Source organism: Mixophyes fleayi, chromosome 12 (genome assembly GCF_038048845.1).
Source record: "Mixophyes fleayi isolate aMixFle1 chromosome 12, aMixFle1.hap1, whole genome shotgun sequence".
Lineage (NCBI taxonomy): Eukaryota > Metazoa > Chordata > Amphibia > Anura > Limnodynastidae > Mixophyes > Mixophyes fleayi.
Genome location: NC_134413.1, coordinates 42358979 through 42381593, shown reverse-complemented (window position 1 = coordinate 42381593; position 22615 = coordinate 42358979). Strand labels below are relative to the sequence as shown.

The window sequence follows — 22615 nt, the reverse complement described above, 5'->3', positions numbered from 1 at the left end:
TGTCTAAATTCATTTAAAAAAAAAAAAAAAAAGTACCTTCATTCATTTCAAACCGTGTAGGAAGATGACTTCTGGTCTGATGAGACCAAGGTTGAACTTTTTAGCCTCAATTCTAAGATATATTTGGCTCAAGGACAACACAGCTCAGCATCCAAATAATACCAACTGTTAAGCATGGTTGTTGCAGCATCATGCATTGGGACCACTTCTCTTCAGCTGGGACAGGGATTCTAGTTAGGATAGAGGGCATAATGAATTGCTCCAAATATAAAAATATCTTGGCATTAAACCGGTCGGACTATTAGAAAGCTAAAGTTAAATTTCACCTTCCAATATGATAATGAACAAAATAACACATCCAAGTCAAGCAAGGAATGTCTTCAGAAAAAGAAGATCAAAGTCTTGGAATGGCCCAGTGACCGCCTCAATCCCCATTGAAAATCTTTGAAATGCCCTAAAGAGGGCAGTGCACAGGAGATCTACTCCCAATTTGAACATGGAACGTGTTTGCAGGGAAGAATTGCTAAGTGCAGGTGTGCAAAGTTGATATACCTATTCAAAAGGTGCATCCACAATGAGACAGTTTAGTGGCGCAACCAGGGTTTTGTAGATTTTCATCTATTTTTGCTAAAAAATTTCTTTGTTTTGCAAAAAAAAAAAAATGTATTGGCTGCAAGCCAACGTTAAAAGAGGAAAAGGGTCTGCACGATTTATCTTGATTTCAGGCTTCACAAGACAAACACCTGCAATTTAAATAAGTGTGTAGACTTTATATATCCACTGTATGACAAACATGTATATCCTATTTGGCGAGTACTGATGTCCCTTGTGTCCCATGACAAACACATAAAATGTGAAAAAACAATTGCACAAACAAGTTACAACTCCTGTAAAAATGTGTAAATGTCTTTAGCACTAAATGCTGTATGTCCCACAAAATTATATTCTTCTCCTGTAAAACACATGTAGACTGTATTTGGTTAGTTATATAATCTCAGAAGGTGTACAATTATATTTTAATTTTATTGTGCTACAAGGTATCAGTTAATCATTTCCTCAAGTATGACATCACAAAACTGAATTGCAGTACCGTTGATCTTTCTCCAAAATAATCCAGAACAAAGTTAAATGCCTTAAATCTGCGACAAAAGGGTTAAATTTAGTTAACAGCACTGGAACCAGAAAATTTGTACGTTAGTAGCACAGTCAAAATGGTTTCTATGTTAGTCATATCTATTTGATGAACACTATGAACTTTCCGACTCGCTCCCTCATGTAGAACAAAAAATTTGATTCAATGGATGGATGTTTATTCCTGAAATATGTAAACATTTATATATATGTACATACAATTATTACTTTGTATCATTTACAAGATAAGCTCCAATCCAAGCATCGCCAACAAGGAATCCATGACCCACCCCACTTGCCAGGCTCCCATACACACCCACACATGCCCACGTCTGCACACCACGGATGCTTTGACACCAAAATAAATCTCAGCCTTTAGACGGGCTGGGAAAGCATTAACGCTTCATAAAGGATTTATTTCTGTAAATTTAATTAGATTTTCTATAGAAAACAACCATTTTTGTTTATTCTGTGTGTTTTATCCTCTCTTCTGATAAGTATCTTCATGACACTTGGAGAAGCGTATAGTATTTATATAGAAGTTCCATGCAGCAGCAAAATTCACAAACAAGGCCTGCCACAGATCAATCTCTTTCTAAACGTTCCAAAGTATTTTAAAAAAAAAAAAAAAGAAAGAAAGAAATATAACGGTAACTAAAAAAATAAATCAGATCCATCTGTGTCAGTAAGATATTACTACAGGTGAAAAGTCTCTCTCCTATATGACTGTCAGCCAGTAGGAATCTGGGATTATGAAATAAAACAGTACAAAGTCGTGCCCACTTATATGATGCCCAGGGCGTCAGCCTGCAGTGTGGGCTGAAGTAGCTGCGGCTGAAGAGGAGGTGGTAACTGCAGAGGGACTAAAGGTGGTGCTAGCTGACCCGGACTGCTGTGCTGTGCTGATGGGGAACTGGTGACACTGGGAGAATCGACAACTTCACCATCATAAAAGAAAAACTGGCACTGCTGAATGAAGGTTTCTATGACAGATTGGTGGTTCTTCGTGGTGGAGAAAAACTCTTTGTTTTCAAAGTCCGGACGCATAAGAGTAGGCCAAAAGCAGATGGAAAGGTTGTCTGCAGTCATCAGGTTAGTCTTGTTGTGTTGACTAACCCTAGAAAAGGACAAATATTTTAGCTGTGGTGGTCACCAAATTAAATATTGTTTTATGTCAAATAATTTTTAACAAAAATATAACATGTTAGGCAGTATAATCTAGTATTTGACAGTAATCTCTGTTCATATAAAGATGCGTTCAAGTTACTTAGCGAAAGCTTTCCACATCTGACATTCAAAAATTCTAACACTGCTACCCATTCACTGTAGCCTCTAAACTGCGACGTTCTTTGGAGATTAGTTAAAATCTTGATCTAATATTGACACAAACTTGAAAGGCTATATTGAGAATCTTGTCTGCAAATTACATTGTTACAAATGGAACTTAATATAACTTTTATTCAAAGATTGTTTAAAATAAGCAATATAAAACAATTTAAAATCAAATGCTGTCTGCACAAATTATCTTCTTTATTAAATATAGGACTTATGCTGTTGGCAGATATAATGGTAACCAATAAGCAGGTTATTAACTGAATGAGCATTCAAGTATATAAATCATGTAAGCATTGATTTTTATATATGCATAGATGAGCTCCGTATCAGGGTAGCCCTATACTTGTTCTAGCAATGAAAAACACTATCTGTATAGTGCCTTAGTAGGCAATTGCCCATATGTAATTTTGAAGTGCATAAATGAGCTCCGTGTCAGGATATCCCTGTATTATTCTAATAACATGAACGCTGTCTGTAAACTGTCTAAATGACCATTTCTGCTTCTAATATGGAGGATGTATTGCTATCTGCCTAGATGATACTTCCGAACTAAATCTGGTTATATCGGAGTATCATCAGTAGAAATAAGCTGCCAGTTTCAACAACATACAAATAGTGCAGACAGCGAGGACGCCGACGCGCGTTTCGCTTAAGTCTGCTTTCTCTCAGACAAGCCGAGACACTGAATTGACACTTCTTAAGTACCCTGAAGGGACACCCCTTCATAGTCACATGATCGCGACCTGGACCAATCATCATTCATTTGAATTAAATTGAATGACGGTGATACCATTTTATTGGATATCATTGTTAGTTATGATAGTTCCGCCCTCTGGATTATTTTATACATAAGATCACGATCTGAGTGCTATTATCGTAACTGCACAGTGCGATTTATATAAAGAGCACACAGAGACATATCTGCCTTAATTAATTTTCTAATGGACAGTTCTAATATTTATATATGGAGGATGACCAGATGATCGGATGACCATATTATATATAAAATTGTGGCAAATTGATTGTATTTTAAATTGTTACATTGATAGTTGTATCTATTGCCTAAATATGTTATCTAACCCATCTCTCCGGTCAATTGACCTAAGTTAATATGTATTATATAAAGTCCATTTTTAGGGAGTACACGGCAGTGATATATTTCCTATATCATTATATGGTAGATAATTTTGATTTAGGAATAGTTTAACTTGTGATAATAATCCATGTAATGAACATTCTAAGGTTTTCTAACTATTGTCTTGTTGTTAAGTTGAAAGAATGACCTATATTGTCTTAGAAAGTTATTCAGATATTTGGAGAGAAAAAGAGTGTATAACTAATCTGATTTTTTTTAGTAGATTAAGATCTTTATTGATTGAAAAATGTGTACAAACTTAACAGAGTAAGACACTTTACAGACAGCGTTCATGTTATTAGAATAATACAGGGATATCCTGACACGGAGCTCATTTATGCACTTCAAAATTACATGCGGGCAATCGCCTACTAAGGCACTATACAGATAGTGTTTTTCATTGCTAGAACAAGTATAGGGCTACACTGATACGGAGCTCATCTATGCATATATAAAAATCAATGCTTACATGATTTATATACTTGAATACTCATTCAGTTAATAACCTGCTTATTGGTCACCATTATATCTGCCAACAGCATAAGTCCTATATTTAATAAAGATGATAATTTGTGCAGACAGCATTTGATTTTAAATTGTTTTATATTTTGCTTATTTTAAACAATCTTTGAATAAAAATTATATTTTAATAATAAAGAAGCTATGTGCACCTACAACAAACTTCCTTACTTTTCTTGATATACATTATCAGTTTAAGGTAGCACCCCGTTTACATTGATTATATATTCAACTATAAAATTAAAAATATATTGGGTTATAGCTTCCATGATTAGTGCGACAGCATCCCCCATTTTGTTTACAAATAGAACTTGTTAGGAAATATCAATATTGTTTCATAAGGAGTGCATAGCTTTGTGAGAACAGTATCGTAGCACTAGGTAAACAGTGTTACACGGTTTGGAAAGTGAGCCTCCTCTCTGGAAAGACGAAAGCAGTTCCTTATTTCACAATTGTAACGGATTGGCGGCTGCTTACTTTGGATCAATTTCAAAAATATAAGTGCAGGATCGCAGGAGATCCAAAATAGGTTGAACTTGATGGACTGGTGCCTTTTTTTTTTTAACCTCATCAACTATGTTACTATGTTATACGCTAAAAAAATGTTACTTTAGTTGATTTTCCACCAACAAACACAAGCGACCAATTGCACATCCGTGTGTTCTCAAAATTAGCACTTTCAAAGTACACGAGACGCCCTATGGCGAGTTGAAATAAAATACAGTTAAACCATGTACTAGATAAGGCACTGGATAATTGCTCATCAAATAAACCAATGTAGAGGAACCTTGATTGCGCCTGAAGAGAAAGTGTTGCGCTGTCTCACATTAATATAGAAGTGACCCGGGCATTTTAGATCCAGCATTTAAACATAATTTTTCACAGCATACACCGATTTCCACTCTTTGTTGGTATACTCTGTACACACACAGATTATATATATATATATATATATATATATATATATATATATATATATATATATATATATATATATATTATAGTTAGTTCTTATTTCCACACTTAACCAATAATTAAGTGGTTTCAGTCAATAAAGCACCATTATTAATTTTCATTATATTGGACGAGTCTCTTAGCAATAATTTACTTATTCATGTTTTCTCTATTTTCGATACACATTTTTGTAATTGTTCATTGGCTATTGGTCTGCAATTGTAGACCACACTATAGAAACCCCTCCATATTGGTAGCAGTATCTCCCTTTCAATTAAATTTTAAGGTGTTGAAAATACAGAATAAGAGAATGCTGTCCATTTCTGGGACAAGCAGCATTTTTGAGTGGCTCGTATTTGCCTGCTAGTTTCTTCTGACTGTTCTGATGGCGGACGTCTGTGTGCCAGCTCCTTCACTGACTGTAGTTAAGGTACCACGGCAGTGGTTTATTGCCCATTAATTGAATTCAGGGAGCGTGAATAAAAAAAGTTCCCTGAAGGGTGGCAACTAATGAAATTATATATCCAACTTCTGGGAGATTTAAAGCTTCTAAATAAGTGCTTTTAAATTTTAAAATTAGCATTCATTGCAATATTACAATTCTGTTCTGACAAATTCAAAGTTATGCAAATTAATCATTGTATAATCACCTGTTCAAATGAGATATAATGAATTTGAAGACTTCATAGTTGACAGGAGGGAAATTGCGCAAAATCTCCTTCAAGTCACGTAGCCTCTCCATCTTATCCTGGACTTCTGTAAATGCGGAAAGAAGTGTTCAGTTTATTAACTAGGTTTTGGTTTCCCTCTTGTAGCCTAGTTTTACTAAAACACAGGTAGTGTACAAAAAAAGTGGAAGCACTTATGTCAACGAGAGAAACAATGTACATTGACAGAAAGGATTCAACAGATGTGTGGCTCATGACTTAATCGAATAACCTCTCAGAATGCAGTGTGTCATGTATAAAATGATTGTCCTGGTTATCTAGATTTATAGCAAGCATGGCTACCACACAAAAAAAAAAAAAAGATCTCAGGGACCCTTAATGAGGGGTGATTTTATAAAGACAGTTAAACACTATTGCTTGTAAAACAAAAACAAGTTAAAGGTGGAATTTCAAGGGAAAAACATAATTAGCAAGGGGCAACAGTGGTTGGAAGTGCATCTCTGCATTCATTTTAAGTGCAAGGCAAAACGGGTTTTATTTGATTTATTCTTTAAAAAAAAAAAAAAAAAAAAAAAAAAAAAACCCTAAAATTAAACAGCACATCAACTCACATGAATTTCTCACAAACATTCTAAGATAGATATAGTTAGGTTGTAGTGCATAAACAGCTCATCACAACCTGCAAACAGCACAAGCAATGGACTTCTGAGATGTGGAGGAAAGTTATATGATCAACCATCCTTTGCCATGTATACAGTCATAGCCAGAAGTTTTGAGAATGACACAAGTAATGGTTTTCACAAAGTTTGCTGCTTCAGTGTTTTTAGACCTTTTTGTCAGAAGTTGCTATGGTATACTGAAGTAAAATGACAAGCATTTCATAAGTGTCAAAGGCTTTTATTGACAATTACACTAAATGTATGCAACAAGTCAATATTTGCAGTGTTGACCCTTCTTTTTGAAGACCTCTGCAATTCGCCCTGGCATGCTGTCAATCAACCTCTGGGCCACATACTGACTGATGGCCGCCCATTCTTCCCTAATCAATGCTTGGAGTTTGTCAGAATTTGTGAGTTTTTGTTTGTCTACCTGCCTCTTGAGGATAGACAACAGGTTCTCAATGAGATTAAAGTCTGGGGAGTTTCCTGGTCATGGACCCGAAATTTCATGTTTTGATCTGCGGGCCGCTTAGTTATCCCTTTTGCCTTAAGGCAATGTGCACTATCATGCTGGAAAAGGCATTGTTCGTCACCAAACTGTTCTTGGATGGTTGGGAGAAGTTGCTCTTGGAGGATGATGTTTTGGTACCATTCTTTATTCTGTGTTCTTAGGCAAAATTGTGAGTGAGCCCAATCCCTTGACTGAGAAGCAACCCCACACATGAATGGTCTCAGGATGCTTTACTGTTGGCATGACACAGGACTGATGGTAACGCTCACCTTTTCCATCTACGGACAAGTATTTTTCCAGATGCCCCAAACAATCTGAAAGGGGATTTATCAGAGAAAATGACTCCAGTCCTCAGTAGTCCAATCCCTGTAACTTTTGCAGAATATCAGTCTGTCCCTGATATTTTTCCTAGAGCGAATGGGCTTCTTTGTTGACCTTCTTGACACCAGGCCATCCTCCAAAAGTCTTTGCACTCACACCTGCCTGCTGCCATTCTTAAGCAAGCTCTGCATTGGTGGTGCCCCGATCCCGCAGCTGAATCAACTTTAGGAGACTGTTCTGGTGCTTATTGGAGGTTCTTGGGAGCCCTGAAGCTTTCTTCACAACTACTGAACCTCTCTCCTTGATAAATGAGCCGATGAATGGTTGCTTTGAGTGCAATCTTACTAGCAGCAATACCCTTGCCTATGAAGCCCTCTTTGTGCAAACCAATGATGACTGCACGTGTTTGATTGCAGATAACCATGGATAACAGAGTAACAACAATGATTTAAAGCTTACAGTCTGTTATTCTAATTCTATCAGCATGACAGTGATTTCCAGCCTTGTCGTCAACACACTCACCTGTGTTAACGAGAGACTCACTTACCTGATGTCAGCTGGTCCTTTTGGGGCAGGGCTGAAATGCAGTGGAAATGTTTTTAGGATAGAGTTCATTGTCATGGCAAAGAAGGACTTTGAAATTAATTGCAATTCACCTGATCACTCTTCATGACATTCTGGAGTATATGCAAATCGCCGTCATAAAAACTGAGGCAACAGACTTTGTGAAAAATAATAATTGTGTCATTCTCAAAACTTTTGGCCACGATACACACACACACATTTGTTACGCCTGGTGCAAATTCTACTGTTTTTGCACTGGACACATCTTTAGATGCATCAATTCAACATATGAGTGCTTTTATTTTTGTGTGCGTCTTTCTATGTACGCTCAGAGTGCAAAAGCATCCACCTCACAAAGAGCCCCAATGAGTTCAGGTTGTGTGATTTTACAGATATTTATGACAATGCAAACTATCAATTCACTAGGAAGCAGTGCCTTGTTAATATTATTCAGAACATAACTCCATTATATTTTTGATCCGATTTAACAGTCTCAATTCTCAAATATTAATTCAGCTCATAAAAAGGACTATTGCGACTGTGTATAAGAGAAAAGTGCTCTTTAAAAGGCCACAGAGACTGGATCACATGTCAAATCAGTGTGATCATCTGGTGACCATATAGGTAGCAGCCATGCAAACATTCAATCCACTCAACCTCCTTTGTTATTTTGGCTCTAAATAGAAATTTGGTTGAAACGGTCATACCTGAAAACAGACATAAATGGTGAGCAATTACACTTACTTGAAGCTTCTAAAAGGTCTGGGTGATGAACATATGGTATTAGAGGAGCGGGAAGGTCTGCAAAGAATGCCTTCAGAGCACCAGCAACGGCATTTACATTAACCTCCATCGAAGCCAAGTTCAAATTGTTATCTGCAAGACGATCCATATAGTCTTTCAATTAGTTTTTTCAGATAAAATACTTTGTATCTGCAATAACATTTAACTGCAGAATTTAGAAAATCACACTACGTCTATATATGAAAGTCATTACCAACCTTTATTTACAAAAAATAATAAATTTAAAAGACTGGATTGATACATTAAATACATATAATTTTATCCATTAGCGGTAGCAGCCTATAGGATTAAATGCTGCCATTAATTGGGCTCCACAACAATACAATGTAAGACATAAAAGGTCATACAAAACATTTTATAAATTCAAACAAGGATTCTCAAAACCAATCAAGAGACAAAGTATAATTAAATTGACGTCTACACACAGTGGAGGCAAACAGGCAAATATTGCATCAAACCACAAAATGGCTTTTCGGATATATTGACACACAGACCTATAAAGCTTTTAAGTGTTGAAATACCAATATAGAAAAAAAAAAAGTTAATGTAGTCTACAACTATTGTAACGATTGTGGTTTCCATTTAATTTCTGTGAGGAGTTTGTATGTTCCCCCCATGTTTGCGTGGGTTTCCTCCGGGTGCTCCGGTTTCCTCCCACACGCAGAAAACATACTAGTAGGTTAACTGGTTGCTAACAAATTAACCCTAGTCTGTGTGTATAAGAGAATTTAGAATGTAAGCCCCAATGGGGCAGGGACTAATATGAGTTGTCTGCACAGCACTGCAGAATAAGTGGCGCTATATAAAACGAATGATGATGATTTCATGTAACATGCAACCCCTTTCAAAAGAATAAGAAAAGAAAATTGTAAAAAAAAATGTGCTTTATACAAAATGCTTAATCTCAACTCAAAGGTACATTAACTTTTTTTAGCCGAAACTGGCACGTACTCTATGGGTTAATAGGTTCATGAGGAATGTGATAATAATGTGAAATCAGGGCAGGTGAGCCAAGAAATCCTGAGGCATAGGTTCACCAAGTATAGTAGGAGAGTGAGCATGCTGCAATTTCCCATTAAATTGTTTAATTCACAATCACTGTAAAATGATGCACATATTCTTCTTTCCTGTAGGTTACACCAATCCCATGTTTTCTGATATCAAACTACTTTTGCATACCTAGCTTGTAAACACAAATGACACCAGATGGATCATAACTTCATGGGTTTTCTGAATATGTGGAACAAAGATCGCATCTCATCTAAAGTAAACATCCTGCAGAACATTATAGTTAACTTACTGCAACAAATGTTATGAATGAGAAAACAAGTTTTGATAATTCTAGCACAGGGAGCAATTGGTTTGGTCCAGCTCCAGAAACAAACAATACAGTCTGTATACAGAGAAGCAAATATGTTATTGAACAGTGTCCAAAAAGGACTGTTTTCCAGCAGTATCTCAGAAATGCACAACTAAGGCAGAGCCAAACTGTGCAATGTTTTATAGAATAATAATGATGCAGTGACTGCTCACCCTGGTCAAATTGCTTCTGAATATTATCTTGGTCCGTTTTGTATCCACTGACACGATACAGACCTTCAGTGCCCAGTCCTGAAATTAAATTAAAAAAAACAAAAAAAAAAACCAAACTTATTAACTTGCAATGAAAAGCATTTTGCATGTCTAAAGTAGATAAGATTTATGCATGTAACCATCAAAAATATCTTTGTAACTTGGCATCAAATTTAGTAAGCACCAATATCAATGATGTTAGAGACACAGTGGGTATGATGGCAATGCAAATAAGCACATTTATACCAGGTAAAGCAGCATATAAAAAAAGTGAATGCCAAACCCTTTGTGACAGAACCAAGTACGGTACTACATTGTTCAAACCAGCAAGGTGCACCACTGGGGACTAATGTGGCATAATAATAAATTTCATTATTGTTTCATAATTAATCAGTAGAAAGATTATTGTGCCTTATAAAGATTGACACTCAAAATGGCTGCCTCCATGTGAAGGCAACAACAACATTTGGAGAAAGGCAACATATGGCAATTTTTTGTGGGTGTTTGCAAGGAAATAAAGTGACAACATCTACAATTTATTTTTTATTTATGCTATTTTATGGGCTGAATCTGGTGGTACTCAGAATATTTAATTTCTGGAATGGTAAAAGACAATGATAAACACATGCAACCAATCTAATGCAGGTCAGATGCAGTCATTCTTTGGTTGGTATAGATCATCATACAGTTATTTCCTGCCTCAGACCAGATGTCACAGGGAGGATTTTACTTTCACTGGATGAGTATATGTTGATCCACCAGGGATCACATCCAGGGCTTTTCACTGCAGATGGCCAACTAAGCGAACACAGATTTCAGTGCTTTGAAAAAAAAAAAAAAAAAAAAAGGAATATGGGGGGCGGCGTTCCGGGCTAGTTCAGGAGGACAGGAGGGGGCCTGCAAACCCTGTCAGACACCTGACAGAATGTCAGCTCTGGTTTAACAGTTTTATTAGCACATGGCTGAATTTTTAAAAAAGAAGAAGAAAGATTAGAACTGCTGAAATGTAGAGTATGGAGCCAATAAAATTGTGATGATTACAGTTACTATTAATTTCAGCTGCAGCATGAAACAATAAGAAATGATTATTGGCCAGAAACTGACCATGACAGATTTATAGGCGTGTGAATATTTTATATATTGCTAGAACAAGAAATATTTGTGAAATGAAAAAGAGCCTTGACTGGTTGATAGTAAAGTGGTAGTTTCACATAAGTACTTGCACCGTTACTGTTAACGTACAAAATTGGGAATAAAACCCAAAAGAATGTAGTACTGTATGTCACACAAGTCTAGAAGCCAGCTTCATGTCTTCAGGGAAAACGTGCACCCACTGCAACACCTATAGTACTAAAAAAAAAAAACAACAGTATATTTCTAGGTCCTGTGAGTTTCTGGATTTTCTTCTACTAGAACAGAACTGGGGTCCACACATTCATTCAATATATATATATATATATATATATATATATATATATATATATATATATATATATATATATATATATATATATATATATATATATATATATATATATATATATATCTCTACATAACTATATTTTAAATCGATTTTATTATGTATACCGGCTAAAAATTACGTGTCTGATTGTATAAATTTTTATCATTTTTTTTCTGTTTTTGGAAACTGGACTTATTCTTCAAGACTACAAATTTGTCAGAGATGAGATACCAAATGGTACTCACGTACTCTGCTTTTTCAATAGGCAGATGAGTTATTTCCTGGTGATTAACATTATATAAAAGAGATGGTAAATAAAAACATACTACACTAATTTTTCTTTGAATTATTACAGCAGAAAAAGCTGCTGGCTTTATGGACACATACAGTACAACACTGCAATGCCAATTTTACACATCCGTTTTAAGCTTATCTGGTTTGTAGTAAGACATAAGTTATTTCTTCTGCTAAATAGTATTTCGATAAACTGTTCAACAGCAAAGTAAAGAGAATACCCAAACCTCTAAATCAGATGAGAATTTAAATGAGGACATTGATGGCAGACTGAAACAATCATGGCACACGCACTAAGAATGGAAAACTGTTTTTTTTTTTGTTTTTTTTTTATTGGACAAATGTGTTGAACTAATTGGACTCTGGGGATCCATAGAACATTGCTGGATAACAGAACAGAGCAAAGCTTCTTTTTTTTATCTCAGACGCACTTCGTGTTCTGCAGCTAAAACCAAATGGTCGACGACACCATGCCAAACATCTAACAAAAAACAAATATGCATTTGGAATATTACTGCTTCACAAACATTAAGGAAATTTATAATTCAAACAGTATAGTGAAATTGTAAGCATATCTGTTAAGACAAAATACAGTAAAGCAATGCACAACCACCACAGTCAATGCTTATTAACCCATAGCCCTGCTCCTCTACGAGATTGCCTCAAGCATAAAAGCTGTTAATGAGCATGCAGAGATAATGAGACATGTAAATAGCAACCAATTTGTATTTCACTCTGCCACTTTACTTTGTCACCTACAGCAGTTGCAATAGCAGATATTTGAGGTATTAAGCTGTAAGGCCATGCTGCTACTAAAACATTAACTCTTATAGTTTGGATCAGCTTAAACTACATAAAACTAAACACTCACATGAGATATAAAATACAGATTCCAAAGTTATTGCTAAGGAATAATTTGCCATTTACAAAATGTTTGAAGCAATTTTTCAGTTCTGAACATTTAGCTGGTACTAAAACTATTTCATGTCAGAAGTGAAACAAAGTGGTGGATCCCATTCATACTTCATTAATTAAGAGAAGTCTCTCCATGCAATAAAATATATTCATACGTTTACTAAAAACCAGTGAGAAGAAACACTTAAACGTAAAACATAAAAAATGCCGCCTTTACTTTCCAGCAAACAGCTTAGCAATGACAGCCATTTTATACTTGTCTTACTAAAGTAAAATCATACAAGGCACAGCAAGAGGCACTGCTTGGATATAGTTCCTGAGGCTGTCAAACATTTGAAGCATTATTTATAATGAAATATTATATAACCCATTAAAATAAAAGCAACCTGTACCAGTCTTCGAAAACATGCTCTGTTAACAGTGTTTTCACAAGCCACTAAGCTAAAATGTCCAAATTGTGTGGTGTGCAAATCTGGGGCTCTAAAAGCAAGAGATGAACAATAGGTTTCAAATCTTGGGACTAAGTGAACTATTATCCGCAGGCTTCTTCTTAGAGATGCGGAGTTTTATAATGGGAAGGGGGAAGTGCATAGCTGGTGTAACACTACCAGCTCCGGGGTTGTATATACTCCCCATACAGACTGCACAAAATTAGCTTCATTCTTTTCATTAGCAGCAGAAGAGAAATAACCAGAGAAAATGAGTAGGTGTAAAAGTAGCATGCAGAAATATCACTCTATTTGCAATACTATATAGATACTTCCCTTATGCAAAATATGTGTATTTCATTTGTATGACATAATGTAGTTATATAGTCCAAGACCAAAAAAGCAAGTTATGCCACAGTTTTAGATGGGTGTAAGGGTAGAGAGGGCTGGGGATGAGATCAGGAAAAAAAATGTAATGGATTTTTTATTTTGTTATGGTCTGGGGTAACGTACATTCTGCGTGACATTTATCAGTAACGCCCATGCAAGATGCATCCATGTCACACAGAATTTGTGGATGGACACATGGATGGAGGACAGGATTTCAGCTTGGAAGAGACGCTAGATCTTGAAGCCGGCTTTCTGGACGTAATTTGGGCTGGAGATTTAAAAATGAAAAATCCCAGACTTGCAGTGCCCCTCACAATGCAAGGACAGACAGAAAAGGTCTACTCCCTCCAGCCACACAGCTCTTAATGTTTGCTACCCAATGGTAACTTATTTCATATTCAGAAAGATCCTGCTTTGCTCGTGTACAATGCCAATGTCTGCTGAAATGCTGTAACGCATAGCCCTGCTCCTCTACGAGATTGCCTACCACTCTTATCTGTCCCCTCTGCTGAACCCAGTCAACACTCTACTTTGGGTCAGGACTGCAGGGTAGCAAGCAAACAATTGCCCACAGTCACCAGCAAAGACATGCTGCAGCAGCTACACATCAAAAAGTGTAGGGAAGAAGTGAAGTAAGCGGTTGCAGGAGCTGTTATGGAGGCTGGCAGTGGCAGAGACTACTCTTCCACAACTGGTGTGTAGCCATCACTTACGATGGGCGAGTATCTGGTGGCAATAAGAGCAGTAGGAGTGGTCAGTAACGGGAGGTTACCAATGTTCAAAGGAACCCCAGATATTTAAAACTACCAAATCTTTTTATATAGTATTTGGAGCCAACTGTAGGCTTCTCTAATGCATTAACCGACAGTAAATGTAAAAATTAGAAGGTGATGTCTTGCGAAAAATGGAAAGCTACCACATCGCTAGTAAAGCCAGAAGTGGGTAAGACTGACACTAGAAACCATTGTTTATAGTGTAGACTTGTTTACATGTGCTTATCAAGTTAAAAATGCTAGTATAACACGTAATAAACGCCAGTGGGTAAGAGCCTTTAAGGAGAATTCGACATTAACTGGTATGAAAATCACACATGCGGTCATAAGGTAGGACATGGATAGGAATATGTATTGCCATTTTAAACATGGCGAACGAATGTCGCTTTCTGGACAATACCACAGAAAAAGGGTAAGTCCCGGGAAAACTGTTTCAGCATGGAGTTCCTGGGTCTTTACTACAGGGAAGGGAGCAGGAAAGTGAATATTAACAAGTAACTGGGAATACCGCTTTACACATTACAATCTTATACAAAACAATTACAATATTGGATTGTAAATCACATCAACTTGCAATTTCTCTAAACATACTATAAAGAATTTGAGAGTCAATCACAATTTAGATTGGAAAGCATCTAAAATGAAATGATGACCCCCCCCCCCAGGGCCTATTGGTTAGGGCTGTCTGACATCATAGGGGCACGGCTAGGTCTATAAAAGTCAGAGTACATCAAATTTTACTCTTCATAACACTGTCTACCATAGAGACAAATAAGGAAACATTTGTTTTGACGTTAGTGTCTCTTTATAAAATAAGGGCAGTGTGGTACATTATTCTATGCCATAAAGAATCTGCATTTCATTCTAAAGCACACCAATTACACAGTATGCTTGAGAATTGTGGAGAAACAAACGCGATAAGGGTTCATTAGCAACATGCAGGGTGCAATCACTTAGCTCATGTTTGCTGCAACACAGTAAGTAATACTAGCAATGTAATGGACACTTTTTAAGATTAGAGATAGGAATCACAACAAATGTAAGGTTAAGAATAAAGTATGTATTACTCAATTACAATTACATTTTATGCCTGCCTCCTTTTTATAAAGCAATGTTTGTGAAACCACGTATTATCACTTGACTGGAGGCTATGGTATAGCTACACACCATTAAAAAGAGATTGGAAGGGTACATGTGCTACTTTATACGCTCCGTTGGAAGTCATGAGAAGCACACTTGAACAACAAATGTTTGTTATATCTAGTTGTGTACCTAAATACAAGAATTGCATCCAACAATAAGAGCAAAGCTCAATAATAAAAAGTAAATAAAAGTATTTCTTTCTGTGAGCATCTAACCAACCCAGAGAGAGAGAGAGAAAAAAAATAAATAAATCCCAAACCATGGTAAGATTGCAGACAGGCACACCATGAGCTCTATGTAATGTAGAAGACACGTTAGGCAAGTTTCATGTATACTTTTCAAATGTGTATAATTATTTTGGCTATTCGCATTTATAAAAACTAAAGAAATCCCATCAGACTTCGGCAGTAATTTATAAAACACAAAGTTGTACTTACTGGATCTAGTTGGATCCAGCAGGTCCCCTAAGGCTTCCAACACTCAGAGATCCTCTCTCCTGTTCTGACAAGTCTAGACTGGCCAATACTCCTACCTAATGAACTTTTCATTCACATGGATCACAAGATCTACAGAGCATCACTATGTAAAACTGTGTTTTATTTTAGGTCACCCTAAAAAACAACTATTTAGTAATATGTAGACTAAGGCTAGAACTTCTGATTACCAACACTGCTGTGCACTGCGACTATAGATTATTATAAAAATCACTAATTTCCATTAGCCCTACTCACAGTGAACCAGTTGTCTAACATTTACAGAATAATGTTTAACTGAATACTGATCTAATGCATAAGGAGAGGTGCAGAATCATGTTTATGTGCAATTACCCCTGATAAGCCATAGGACATCAACGCTGCAGTCATTTGAGGGTACTACAGTATCTGATCATCACAAATTTTCTTGCGCACCTCTATGTGGTGCAAAGAAATATCTGTGAGGTTACATTAACACGGAGTGCATCCTGGAGGCACATAGCAGGGAGCTGAATTGACCCCTTAGGGTACTTAAGTTTGAATTTCTTGAAACATTAAAATATTTTATTGGGTACCCAACTTTAATAAATGTCAACAGGTAATAAAATCAGAGCAAGATGTAGCTTCTCTACAGAGGGACTTAAATAAACTGGAGGATTGGGCGGCTAAATGGAATATGAGGTTTAACACAGATAAATGTAAGTTTATGCATTCAGGGATCAAAAACAAGAACGCAATCTATAAATTAAATGGAATTAATTTAGGAGAATCTATAATGGAAAAGGATTTGGGAGTGCTCATAGACAGTAGACTTAGCAATAGTGCTCAATGTCAAGCAGCAGCTGCAAGGGCAAACAAAGTATTGGCATGCTTAAAAGGGGCATAGATGCAAGGGAAGACAGTGTCATTTTGCCACTGTATAAATCGTTGGTAAGACCTCATCTTGAATATGCAGTACAGTTCTGGGCACCACTCTATAAAAAAGATAATTTGGAACTAGAAAGGGTTCAGAGAAGGGCGACAAAATTGATAAAGGGTATGGAGTCATTAAGTTATGAGGAAAGGTTAGCCAGTTTAGGCATGTTTACTTTAGAAAAGAGGCGTCTAAGGGGAGATATGATTACTATGTACAAATACATTAGGGGTCAATACGGAGAACTTTTTGGGAACTTTTTACCCCAAGGACCATACACAGGACACGTGGTCATCCCCTAAGGTTAGAGGAGAGGAAATTTCACAACCAGCAAAGGAAGGGGTTCTTTACAGTAAGGGCAGTCAAGATATGGAATTCATTGCCAGGGAAGGTTGTGATGGCAGATTCAATAGATATGTTTAAGAAAGGGTTAGACAAATTTTTAGCGGAAAGGTGTATCCAGGGATACGACCGTTAATTTAAAATAAAGGATAGTGGATATAGGGTAAAAATAGGACTGCAATATTGAGTCTGGGGAGGATTTTCAAAATTGAAACAGATGGGCGGTTACCTACTCTGGATTAATTTCAAATATAAGTGCAGGATCGCAGGAGATCCAAAATAGGTTGAACTTGATGGACTGGTGTCTTTTTTCAACCTCATCAACTATGTTACTATGTTACTTTTGTACATATGCTTAACCAGCGCGTTCATACGTCACATCACACCAACGATACATCTTAATGAATGTCCCAGATGTTCATTAAGCGTACATTAGTAGCTGATACTATCTGTGATTTGACCCACTGTGTGTAGACACCTGAACTTTAACATTTCTTCTGAACGAGCTGCTACTACTAACCAGGATTGGTAGTAACAGCTACTAAAGTACATGTACAGCAAAAGGAACTGTGTGTGGTTAAGCACAAACAAAATAAATTAACAAAAATAAATAAAAAAAAAGGGTGTGTTTATGCTCAATGGCTTACAAAGAATATAATGACAATATTAACAGTATTTTGTCTTCTAATATTCTTATTATTTACAGTAAAGCACATTCACCTACATCATTAAACACATTTCATCCAGACATACTGAATTTTTAATTACATCACTATTCTATCAGTAATACATTTGATTATTTCTCCTCTCTCTCATTAGTATCATGTTCTAAATAAACCAATGCCGTTTATGTGCAGATAAGTTTTAAAAATTAAAATTGGTCAGGACATTTCGGAAGTTACTAGCATAGTAGCTTCCCATTTGATTGCTAAAGCAAAAGCAATCTACCTAAGAGAATTATGGCTAAGCAGCAGAAAACACCAATTACGATTGTGCTTGAAAATGAGTTCAGTAACTGAGAATAAGAAACTGAGAGTCAACATTGTTGAGCATTAGACACACATTAGCCTTAACCCTGTTTAAATATTCTAAACAAAACTCTGAGAAGTGCATGGAATGATTTCAGCAACAAATACCAAGCAACATTCTCAGGCAGTAGCCTTCGGCATGAAATATTTGTTACAGTTGAACCTTCTGGTTATTTAATTTGGGCGATTGTGACAGCATCTGCTTCCTTTCTTGCTTTTTTGGAGCAGAGTGTGGCTGGGCTCTAATCACACAGCTTGTGTTGCCTACCAGTCACTTCACAGAGAACAAACAGCTCCTTAACGCTTTACTCACTGTTGGTATAACAGCAAGGTATATAAGAGCAGATTGAAATGGTCTCTAGCATACAGTAAACCAACAACTGATTAACACCTCCTCGGCTGATCGTATTGCCATATTATATCCAAAGCGCGCCAATGACAGATGGTCTGCTTTTAGCACAAGATTCTAGGGGTGTGTCTGAGATAAGTAGGTAGGATTAAAAAAAAAATGGAGGTTAAATATCACTGCATTGAAACAAGAATCATTTGTATATTGTGACAAAACAGGGTGCTACCGGACTGAAAACTTTATTCATCACCCATTTCTCACAGTTTAATGTACTTTTTAACCCTTGACCCAGTCTAAGCATATACACCAGAGCATTGTTGTATTTCATGTTATTAGGTACATTTTGTCCTTGCTATTACCTGCAATATTGTATGTATTAGAAATAGAAAGAATATTGTCATACTGTGTGAAAATAACAGGTCAGCAGAGGTCATTTTGCTTGTGTTAGCGAAGGTAATTCAAATGTCCATTGTTATGAGGTGTGGCTTAGATCTGGTTTGTAATCAGAACAATGTCTGAATGACTTGACATAGATTATTTGTTGACCTAGCTAATTAACGTGAGGTAGCTAAGAGGTAACTAGGTTAGAACTTCTCCACATTAATATACTGGCTGAAATAGCATTGAGAAATGTATTAACATGTATCAACATAAATGTCATTGTATCAAAATGTATCAGACTCGAATTGTATACTGTTGCATATACAATGTGTCAAATGTCTTATTGTTTCATGTAAGCGTGAAGTGTTATTCCTTGATGTTATATTGTAACCCTTTGTTTAGTGTATTTAGCCAAAAAGCTAATTGAGTCAGGCCATTCAGTATGTTTTTTTCTTTAATATTTTAAATCAATAGCCATTTACTGTCTTATTTTATAAACGTTTTGCAGGGCTCTTCTTGCTGAATGAAAGTTATTGCTTTGTAAAGTCAACCAACTAGTCAGCCAATTCTAATGATTCTTTAGCCACTGGCTTTCAAAAACTTTAAAATGGACATTTCAAATTATATTAGCAGCTCCTGTCCTCTATAAAATTAGATATATATCTATATCTAAATATATATCTACATTGGAATGACATCAGGGGCGGGCTGGCCCGGGGGGCAGATGTCTCCCGGGCCGGACATAAAAACATTACTTCGGGCCGCCATGTTTGTACTCGGTGGCTGGCCCCTCCCCCGGGACCGGCCACCTTTCAATTGGCCGCGGATCCTAAACCCTTTCTCCAATTGTAAATAAGAACACCCACTTGTCGATACTCATTAAATAAAACTGTAACCTGAATGTTTTGATAAACAGCTAAAATAAAAATTGTGTCAGTCCATGTGTATAAATAGATATACCATATAACAGTGTATAATATCTATCTGCACGCATGCACTCATTATGGACAAAAGTACTCAGATGCTTGACCATTACACCAACAGGGACAGTAATGACATTGTATTCAAATACACATACGTTAATATGGAGTTGGTCCCCCTTTTGCAGCAATAACAGCTTCCACTCTTCTTGGAAAGCTTTCCACAAGATGTTGAAGTGTTTCTATGGGAATTTGTGCCCATTCATTCTGCAGAGCATTTACAAAGTCCGACACTGAAGTTGGACAAGAAGGCCTGGCTCGCAATCTCAGTTCCACTTCATCCTAAAAGTGTTCGATGGGGTTGAAGTCAGGGCTCTGTGCTGGCCAGTCAAGTTCTTCCACACAGAGCTCTTCAAGCCATGTCTTTCTAGTCCTTGCTTTTTGCACTGGGGCACAGTCATGGTTGAATAGAAAAGGGCCTTTCCCAAACTGTTGCCACAAAGTTGGAAGCATGGCATTGTCCAAAACAACTTGGTATGTTGAACAATTAAGATTGCTGTTCACTGGAGATGAGGGGCCTAGCCCAAATCCTGAAAAACAGCCTCCTCCCTACTCCAAACTTGGCATAATGCAGTCAGGTAGGTAACGTTCTCCAGGCATCCACCAAACCCAGACTGGCTGCCAGACAGAGAAGCGTGTTCTGTCAAGTGACGAATCACATTTCCACTGATCCACAGCCCAGTGTCAGTGTGCTGTACAGCACTCCATCTCACGCCAGGCATTGGTCTTGGTGACGTGAGGCTAGCATGCAGCTGCTCGGCTATGGAAACTCATTCCATTAAGCTCCTGCCGCAAAGTTTTTGTGCTTACATCAATGCCAGTGGAAGTTTGGAACTCTTCAGCTATGGAATCAGAAGAGCGCTGGCAACTTTTACGCACCATGCGCCTTAGCAGTCGTTGACCCCGTTCTGTGACTTTACGTGGTCTTACGCTCCGTGGCTGAGTTGCAGTTGTTCATAAGTGCCTGCACTTACAGTTGAACGTGGCATATCCAGCAGGGATGAAATTTCATGAACAGTCTTATTGCAAAGGTAGCACGAGATCACAGTACCAGGCTTGAAGTCACAGCTCTTCAGATTGAACCATTTTGTAACAAATATTTGCAAATGGAGACTGCATGGCTAGGTGCTTGATTTTATACACCTCAATTCAATAATTAACAAGTGTGGCCAAATACTTGTGTCCATATAGAGTGTGTATATACACACACACACACACACATTATATATATATATATATATATATATATATATATATATATATATATATATATATATATATATATATATATATATATATATATATATATATATATATTTATATTTATTAAGAGCACAGGCGGCTTTCCAGGTTAAAGCCTTTCATGCACACCATTGTATTTTTTGTGGAAAATAAAACATGTAGGATATTATTTACCAGCAATGTGCAAACATACAGTAATTCATAACCACAGTCAATTATTTTGAAATGATCTATTGTATGATCGAAACGTAAGCAAATATTTGAGTGGTTACTACATGTTAATTGGTAAATAACGTATTGACTTCTATGATGCCATGCTACCTTCACAATCATACGAGTACATTTTCCAGAATAGATTATGCTTTTCTTAGATTCTGGTATGTTTTTCCATTCATATAAGTTAAGTCCACACTAAAACATCAAAATATATATGCCCTCAATATCTTTCAGGAGCTTTATTATTTATGAGCAGACAACCATGTGCAGGCAATAATTTATTTTGAATATTACACTACAATCTGATGTGATACAAGCATTAAGTATAACATGAACGAAAAATTGCGTATCAACAATTGTAAAGCAGTAACTAAATAGTGACCCAACAAAATACAGTTATATTTTCTTAAATATCTTCTATTTAAATTTGCCTTTAACTAACCTAGCCAAAGAAAAGCGGTAGACAAAGCATCCTCTTTCCCCACTTTTTTTTTTTTTAAATAAGGCTTCCAGGCTACAGATATGAAACAACTCATATAAACCTTTACATTGCGCAGACTGAATCTTAGACGAATGTATTAAAAATTATCAGTTTACACTTTTTTTTCAAGTTAGTTATTTTATTGTTAATTGCTAGAGCATTTCCTAACATGCAACAACATTGTTTTTGAGGTCAACATGCAAGTCAATGTTAGAGTATGTAAACACAGACTGACGCTAGGGGTGCTGTGGGAGATATTAGTCTTCTAAAGCTCTCATCTGTAGAAAAACAATGTGATCTTTTCTGTCAAACCTGACTATTTATATAGTGCCCCCGTGTTTTGAAAGAATTGTGTATCCTGAGGAATTCTTTATTGCCTCTGAATTCTCTCTGCTCACTGACATTTAAATTGACATTGATTAAGCATAGTAACCTTTTTGCTGCTTACTAACTTAGGAGGGTAGAGCAGGGAATCACAGGTATGATGCTACCACCACAATAAAATTTACAGTCTTGCCAGTCAGGGTGTTGAAGTAGTAATATCAATTCTGCCATATAAATTATGACAAAATGTATAAAACTGGACTACTCTCCCCAAATATACCCATATTGATTTTTGGAACCACAAAATA

At 36.6% G+C, this 22615-nt stretch overlaps 1 protein-coding gene across 1 annotated transcript in view; it reads right to left on the bottom strand.

Moving 5' to 3' along the window:
• Positions 1–1288: 1288 nt before the first annotated feature.
• The window catches only part of ARHGAP5 (Rho GTPase activating protein 5), a 66735-nt gene continuing 45408 nt past the window's right edge, over positions 1289–22615 (bottom strand). Inside the window, exons 4-7 of the mRNA XM_075192563.1 lie at positions 10135–10212; positions 8542–8673; positions 5725–5830; positions 1289–2248 (exon numbers count right to left, since the gene is read on the bottom strand). Coding sequence (XP_075048664.1) covers positions 1915–2248; positions 5725–5830; positions 8542–8673; positions 10135–10212 — 650 coding nt within the window. The 3' untranslated portion in view covers positions 1289–1914. The remainder of the gene's footprint in view (positions 2249–5724; positions 5831–8541; positions 8674–10134; positions 10213–22615) is intronic.